The sequence below is a fragment of the Scomber japonicus genome, chromosome 3, assembly GCF_027409825.1.
Source record: "Scomber japonicus isolate fScoJap1 chromosome 3, fScoJap1.pri, whole genome shotgun sequence".
NCBI classification, from domain to species: domain Eukaryota; kingdom Metazoa; phylum Chordata; class Actinopteri; order Scombriformes; family Scombridae; genus Scomber; species Scomber japonicus.
In genome coordinates, this window is record NC_070580.1 from 27,098,358 (window position 1) to 27,106,872 (window position 8,515).

At 38.1% G+C, this 8,515-nt stretch overlaps 1 protein-coding gene across 1 annotated transcript; it reads left to right on the forward strand.

Moving 5' to 3' along the window:
* Positions 1-1,853: 1,853 nt before the first annotated feature.
* On the forward strand, positions 1,854-8,515 carry slc25a55a (solute carrier family 25 member 55a). Its single transcript, XM_053316341.1, has 10 exons — positions 1,854-1,961; positions 2,676-2,792; positions 3,590-3,715; positions 4,190-4,245; positions 6,106-6,196; positions 6,278-6,396; positions 6,509-6,704; positions 6,807-6,961; positions 7,055-7,130; positions 7,233-8,515. The coding sequence occupies exons 2-10, from the start codon at positions 2,773-2,775 to the stop codon at positions 7,390-7,392; spliced, it is 999 nt and encodes a 332-aa protein (XP_053172316.1). The 5' UTR covers positions 1,854-1,961; positions 2,676-2,772; the 3' UTR covers positions 7,393-8,515.

Consider the following 8,515-nt stretch of genomic DNA (forward strand, 5'->3'; position numbering starts at 1 on the left):
AGAGAGGAAAAACCTCTTACAGTGTTCATATGGGCACCTGACTGTTCTTTTAAGACACACTTGAAAAATGTAAACCTATACTTTAAAGCTTTACTCTGCTCTACATAAATATAAAGTGCATAACAGCCTACATAGCATATGCAGGTTGTTATGCAACCTCTAATGTGTGTAACACCTGGTTTCAAAGATAGATATGTTCTATTGACTTGAGAATGTAAATGTAAGACACCCATACCATACATGTTCTTCATTATCAACTTTTGAGTTTTTTTCTGATCAACAGATAACATCGTAGTATGATGCAGCTTACAGTATAATACATTACATTTAAAAAATTGTTTGCAAAATAGACCATCTGTTCAAGTGCTTGAGAATCCATCTGAATGATTGCTCCTTGTTTGGCCTTAGGGTTCACAATGAATAGTGATCTGAGCCCTGGCTCTGCTTCACTTACTGTCAGAAAACTGGATGACTAGAAAGAATGTAATAGTTATGTAAGTGTAAGATCCTGCATACCAAAATGTATATGCACTACAAAGTGTTAGCCTACTTTTCAGCTTCAGTGATATGTAGGTTTGTAATGGCTTGGCCTGTCCTAACACGTCAGATAAACCAGTTCCTATTAAAAAGGGCACCTGTGATTGCAACACATTCAATAGACTTCACTAAAACCAGGAAACCCTTTGTGAAATTCAATAGGCCAATTATTGTTCCTGGTTTAACCAAGATAAGAGATGGACAATGTTTGTCTCCCCACTTCAATACATGTTTTTTTACTTTTATTTAGCCAAAGTGGAGTCACTGAGCATAAAGGCTCAATTTCACTGTAAGGTGTGCTTCATGTAGACGCTGTTGCACACAATCTGTGAGTACCTGCCCTGCACAATTACAGCAGTTCAGAGCACTCAACTGTGGACATCTGAACAATGGGTAATGAGAGGTGAAACCTCCCCACCCAAATTTATTTTACTGAAGAATGAAGAAACCAGTACCAACAAGTGTTCAGATACTTCAATTCAGTAAAAGTAGCAATTGCACAGTTCAGAAATTGTCTGACATTCATCTTACGTTTTGAAAAAAGCATGAAAGTATCAGTATAAAAAGTGAAAGTATTCATATTGCAGAAAAAAATGCCTTCACCAGAATTACTGCAGCATCTTATTGTTAACTGGGAAGTCATTTTAACAATCTTGCAAACTATTGGGTCACATTTTATAAAGTGAAAACATGTTTTGTGTGTAAAATATTAATCTACAAAACAGTGGAGATTAAGATGAACTAATCCAAGACATAGTTCACACATGGCGTACATATTTCATAAAATGCATAAAACTAACTCACAGCATCAACCAATGTGCACCAAACAAGAGTAGAGAGAGTAAAGTGGGGAATGATGTCATTTTACTAGATGAGTCTAAGTGATCTAATGCAATTATCATCTTAACCCAGAGATTTACCATGAGACTAAGATCATCTTAAACCTAAGATCCTGTCAGGAAATGAGCCCTGGCCACGTCACCGACCTTATGTTAACATCTCATAGTAAAAACCCTAACCCAAATTTAGCTCTATCTAATAATACGCATTTGTGTATTCGTGTATTACATTTAACTTTTAAGTCAAAGGGGATGTATCTGTAATTTTACACCCTTAAACATGTGTGTAGCTGACTGATTTGTGGAATAGTTTGATTGATGGGTCTGTTGTCCAATGAAAAACAGGGGGCTGTAAATTTTAGCCAATGAGCTTCTCGTCTGTGAATTCCGCCAGTGGTGATTGGTTTAACAGTCCAACCGCAGTGTAGACTGGGGGTGAGTTCGCCGGTTAAAGCTGAATGGAAATTTCCAGTCTGTCTTACTCGTAGATATAATAGCGGACACAACCGGCGAGACAGACGCTACGAAACACAACTTAAACGGCATCAAACACACCAAAAGAGCAACTACAAGAGCAATTTTGAGGTGAGTAAAAGGCTTTTCTAATTATATAAGATGGATTTTATAGTCACAAAGTTGTCGTTTATTGCCATTTTTGTTGGTTTTCATGCACGGTATTGTTCTTGAATGAATAGCTTAGCTCACGATGCTAGCCATTCGTAATGTATGGGAGTGACACAACGCTTTTATTTTCCTTATTTCTATCCTAACATTTTTATTAAACCCCCCCAAAAAACCCCAAATGTTCTTGTGATGGAAGATGCTTAGAAGATAATACTGTGGACTTCTTCTCCTTCTTCTTCTTTTCAAACGTGATTAAAAAAAGAGGAGAGGAAGGAAAAAAAAGAAAAGCGTCTTCCTCATTGATTTGCATCTCCTTTTAAACACTCTTAGGGACTTTGGTTAAGAGCTTGGGGCACCAACATGCATGCATGTTACTTGGAAATTTGGGTCTTTTATCTAGCTACCATTATCTTGAATGTATGAAAGGCAGTCATGCCCATTTATGGAGTTCCGGTATGTGAGCTAAGACACACCCACAGTTTGTACTACTCAGATTGCAAAGTCTCAGTCAGTCTGCTGCCTCATGGTCCCGTGACTCTGAGGCTCAGAGATAAGCCACTGTGGGCGGGATAAGCTCCTAGATATAACGGCCTAGTCTGTTAAATACTCAGGAACCCGCCTTTATTTATATACACACACAGTCTAAGTCTAACTCTTACTTTCATCTGTGTTTAGGAACCTACTCATTTGATTTGACTGAAGAAGACTTGGTCCTACACTTCATTACTACTAGTTCTTACTACATTTCCTGTCTTTTGAATTCAAAGTCATCATGTCTCAGCAGCAGATCAGGTGAGTGTCATTCATTTCTCATATTACTTAATATAGTATAAGTAGACAGGTGTAGACATTTGTTTCATTTGTGGCACAAGAGTAGAAACAATTAGTCCATTATTTTATATATAACTACCGGTACTCTCTTTCAGCTTCTCTATTGAGAGAATTTGCTCATTTTCTCTTTTTTAAATGTTATTTAGAGTTAGAGTCAACTATTTGGTCATCTTTTTATTATTTTTTGGAGAGGAAATTTTCAAAAATTCATGTGATTATTGTTTTATGAAGTGAACATATACACCATTTTCTTACCATTTTCTGGACCAAACAACTATAATTCTTATTTACAGCCCTAATGAACCAAATATCTTTTGGTTTGGGACTAAACAAGACATTTAACAAAGTCTTAGTCTTAGAAATCTTAAACTTTTAAGAAATGGTGATTGACATTTTTCAGTTTTCTTCACAGCTTGCTTATTTTCACCATCAAATAATCTGCTATTTTTATCTATAAAACATCAAACAAATGGAGAAAATGTCCATCACATTTTTATTCTCAAACTGGTTGTTTTGGCCGACCAACAATCCCAACTCTTACTCAATTTACAACAGAGAAAAGCCACAAATCCTCAAAGTCCAGAAGCTGGAATTGGAGAACATTTGGCAAAGTTAATTGTTAGAAGACTTCAACAATTGATCAGTAATCAAAATTGGTGGCAATTCACTTCCTGTTCAATTCATATTCCTTCCTTCATTTTCTTTCTACCCATTTATTTTTCACAATGTTTATAGTTTGTGGTGTTGTGTTGTTTCAGTCTCCCAGCCAAGCTCATTAATGGAGGCATCGCTGGCATCGTTGGGGTCACTTGTGTGTTCCCCATCGACTTGGCAAAGACCAGGTTGCAGAATCAGAGACGAGGTCAGCAGGTCTACAAGAGCATGTGAGTATTTTTAGTTACGCTTGTCTTACACGACACACTCATTCTCTCGTCACTACACTTACTACATCCCTTGTTAAATCCACGTCTGTGCTTGCAAATCCCACAAACGCACACACACACACACACACACACACACACACATATATATATATGCAAATGAACGTGTTGAGTAAAGGGTGACATTTCTGACTTCATGGGGCCGTGACAACTAGTGTTGCTCTGTCATTCCTGTCCTATGAGTTGGACCAACCCCTTAAACAACCTTTACAGAGTGGAAAATTCCACTTATCTATTGACGCCCATGTTTCTACAGAGCAGCCTCTTTTCCCTACTCATCCAGACTCCTGTTAAGCACTTACTGAGTTTAAATAATTAAGTAGAATATTTGTTTCTTTGCTCCTTAAAAAAATAAATAAATAAAATAAAAAAAAAAATTAGTCTTACTGATGTTTTTCTTTGCTCTGTTTTCTGTAGGCTGGACTGCCTGAGCAAAACAGTTCGATCAGAGGGCTACTTTGGCATGTACAGAGGTAAGATTTAAACTCATTTGAATATAAGAACCAGCAGGCTAGAACATATAGAAGTGTTTACAAGAGGTTTAAATATAGGAGGGGGGTGAGATTTTTCTCTGGTGAGGTAGAACAGTGACATGATTACTAACTGGGTATACTTGGTCTTTACTGAGACACATTGTATTGTCAGTGCTTGATTTACTTAGTAATATGGTGATTAGTTTTAAAAAATAAAAAAAGAGAATTAGCCAAAGCTGTTCTCATGTTTAACCCTTACATACTGTTCATATTCTACACCCTCACAGTATATTCTGGGTCCACTTTGACCCGGTTTAAGAATCCCCTCCGTAAAAAGTGTCTTTACCAAATTGTGAACCACAGATCTGTTTATAAACACACCAATAGTCGATCTGACTGATCAGTAAATGGATCATTAAACCTTTTAATTAATGTTTCAGAGAGCAGAGAGTGTATTTTTGGATTGTTTCATGTCCTATTTTACGTAAGAAATTCAAATTTAACATAGCTTTTAGAACTTTATGGAATCTGGATCATAAAAAGAAATCTTCATAACTACTATCTTATTAAAACTATTAACTAGTAATTTTACAAAAAGCCAGGTCAAAGATTTGACCCAGAACAGCCTCGATGGACACACATTTGTAACACCTTTTTACAAAAGCATAACAATTTTTAAAATATTTTCATTGTTGTGCATTTTGAGCCACTTTAGGAATTTCAGACTGGACGGATGACATTTGGGTTGTTTTTTTTTTTTTGCTGTCAAATTTGACCCAAACAGTATGTAAGGGTTAAGTGGGTTTTTTCAACTTTTACCTCTTCTATGTATGTAAACTGTTTTAGTAACATACATGACATGTAGTGAAATAGAAAACAAATGTACTGTTTCATTATCAGTTCATTTATGTCAATGTAAAAAAATAAGTATTAGAGTCTTTAATGTGAGGAAAATGGAGGCCTTTTAGTGTGGGTCTCTACCTGTGTGAGGAATGCTGTTTGTTTGCATCTGTGTTTTTCATATTACAGACTTGGGTCCCCCTGGGATATTGAAGGCTAGCCGATAAGGCGCAGCCACGCTGGAGGCAAATCATTACATGGTTCTTACAATATTGCTCTACTTAAAACTATAGGCACACTGTTTTTGTTTTGCCATCTACTTGTCCTGTATTTTGACTCCTCGTCAATAACTACTTGGCTGTCTCTTTTACTCTCCTGTCGATTTTCGTAGTTGGTTTCTCCCGTTTCCAGACTATGGATTGTGCACTTACGGGCTTTGGTTGATCTTGTAAATGAATCTGTGGGGAATTTATAATAAGATGTTTATTTGAAACATCAACAGACTCAAAGATTGATTTTCAAAGTTGACCTGAAGTCAGTGAACACAGTACATAATCAGTGATTCAGTCTGTCCTGTCACTTACATCTATTCATGTGTTGTCTCTGTTTTATTGTCATTAACATACTTACTGACTGGTAGCTTTTCTCTAGATGCACACATTTTCTTTCTTTTTAAGTTTTCCCCACACAAACTCAACCCCCTTTTTTTTTTTCATCATAAAGCATCTCACTTCATAGACTTGATGTTTGCATTTCCTTCTCAACATTTCATTAACCTCCTAATTTTCTTTTCTTGTCATGTGTTTTGTGCTCATTTCTCATTTTCTTTCTGAAGCTCATATTTGAATGTAACTTTTCTTGACGTAATTCTCCTTCATCATTATGCCTTTTTTTTTATTTTACATTAGCTGTACAATGGAGTAATGATAGTGGCGGGGAATGTTTTTTGTACATGTGCTAAAATGTTGCAAACAACTCGATTGTGGCTTCAGTGGTAACTGTGTGGGTTTTTTTCCTCAGGTGCCGCTGTAAATTTGACCCTCGTTACCCCCGAGAAGGCAATCAAGCTGGCCGCTAATGACCTTTTCCGCCATCATCTTTCCAAAGATGGGTAAGCAACAATCCTCCGTACTGAGTAATCTGGCAAAAAATCAATATCATCTATGGCTCATTTCAAAATATTTGTTATCAGAAAGGGACTGACAGTGTTCAAAGAAATGCTGGCTGGGTGTGGTGCTGGTATGTGCCAAGTCGTTATCACCACCCCGATGGAAATGCTGAAGATACAGCTGCAGGACGCCGGCAGACTTGGTAAGAAAATGTTGAATAACATGTATAAAGAAGTGGTGTATTGAATCATCTGTGTAGGTCTTACTCGGATTGATTGTGTATATTTATTTTATTTTTATTTTTTTGTCCAAAGCGGCTCAGCAGCAAAAGCCAGTCATGATGTCTCCCACAAAGCTCGTGGCCACCAACACAATGCTCAGCCGCTCCTACAACTCCGGCACCGTGGTCGCACCACCTCGAGCTGTGTCAGCCACACAGATAGCAAAGGAGCTCCTCCATACCCAGGGCATCCAGGGGCTCTACAAGGGTCTCGGGGCAACGCTAATTAGGTACAGTTTTATTCCCTGCTCAAGAGGAAGCAGGTGTGAACTTGTTAGACAGGTTATTTTCAGTTTTCAAATTTGAAACATTTTCTGCTTGATTTCTTTCAGGGATGTTCCCTTTTCTATGGTCTACTTCCCGCTGTTCGCCAACCTGAACCGCCTTGGCCAACCCAGCCCAGATGTGTCGTCACCCTTCTACTGGGCTTTCCTCTCAGGCTGTGCAGCTGGATCTACAGCTGCAGTGGCTGTGAACCCCTGTGATGGTGAGTTTGAGAACCACAATGTGTTCATTGTATGAGTAGCATCACTGTAAAGAATCTGGAGTGTTTGTCTAACTTTTGTTTCCCTTTCTCCAGTTGTGAAGACGAGACTGCAATCGCTGAACAAGGGGTCCGCTGAGGAGACGTACAGTGGAGTAGTGGATTGTGTAAGGTGAGACAGCTGAGTCATTTAATATATGTCACATAACATTTTTTTTCTCATGTCTTTGTGTGCATGTTTATAAATAAACCCATCCCATCTGTGCCCCCACAGTAAAATAATGCAGAAGGAGGGACCGTCTGCCTTCCTGAAAGGCGCCGGCTGTCGAGCTCTGGTCATCGCTCCTCTATTCGGCATCGCTCAAGTTATGTACTTTGTTGGTGTTGGAGAGTATATCATGGACAACTCTCCTCTGAGCCTCCTGTCGGCATAAGACTGTACCAGCGTGCTGGCCGGATGTGCATAGGAGCGTAGACGGATGGAACAAGTGGCAGCTACACACCATCAGTTTACAGTTTAAAAAAAAAAAAGAAAAGATAAAGAAATGAGACCGTTGGGTCTGATGAGTCAGAAATGTTTCCGGGTTTGAAGACTATCACTTACCATCTTCTGTATGGTCTAAAAGCTGTGTTGCACTTAAACACTTTTGTGGCTTATTCAGTAGGCTATTGCCAACGTTTGTAGTTGAAGCTATTAGCCTTACTGAGTTGTGGGACTCAAAGTTGCAGTGTTATTTCTTTGTCCCCAAAGAGTCCTGTTCTGTTTCCCTCTGTGAGGGAGGGGGGCTATTAATCACTCCACCAAAGAGACAGACCTGGTTTTTGTTTTCTCTTCCATGCTATCCCTTTTTCAAAAGATTTTGTATGTGTATGCTACAGTTTCATTTTGACTTGCTGAATGCAGTAGTTTGCAGTAGCTCTTTGTATGTGTTTCTTTCTTATCTGATCTGTCTCATGTTACAAAACCCTCAAATTGGAGCTAAATGCTTCGAGGGTTTACTTTTGGGCCCAATTTACATCATTTATTGCAAAGGGATCTTTGTTGTCTCTTTTATTTTTTTTACATACATTTTCAGGAATAACTGAGTGTACGTGTTTAATTTAACTGATCATGAACCTTCCTACTGACAGGGACCATACGGTTTACTAAACCATAAACAGTGTCCTGATATATACTTGATATTAACCCTACAGTTGTTTAGCAATCTGTGAACCACAGTCTTTGTATCCTAATATCTGCAGAAACTTGAGATGCATTCATGCACATTATATATGTATGTGTTTGTCCACATAACCTCCGTGTTCTAGGTATTTACATATGCATACCTTTTTGGATTTCGCTCTTAAATTTCAGCCGTGTTTGGCTTATGCCTTAACGGAGCAGATTGACATTTCTGTCTGATTCTGGGGAAGCAAAGCTCCCCACTAAAAAAAGGAGTAAAAAGAAGCATTATTACTGTTACTGTGAGCATGTGAGAAATTCCTGTTACCATACTTTGTTTTTGTGATGCTTTTTGTACATACATTACACATATATATTATATATATATTAAAATT

Coding starts and splice junctions, on each gene's coding strand:
- slc25a55a (XM_053316341.1), top strand. CDS start 2,773: ATGTCTCAGCAGCAGATCAG. Junction 3,716..4,189: donor CAGCAGGTCTACAAGAGCAT/GTGAGTATTTTT, acceptor TGTTTTCTGTAG/GCTGGACTGCCTGAGCAAAA. Junction 6,397..6,508: donor GCAGGACGCCGGCAGACTTG/GTAAGAAAATGT, acceptor TTTTGTCCAAAG/CGGCTCAGCAGCAAAAGCCA.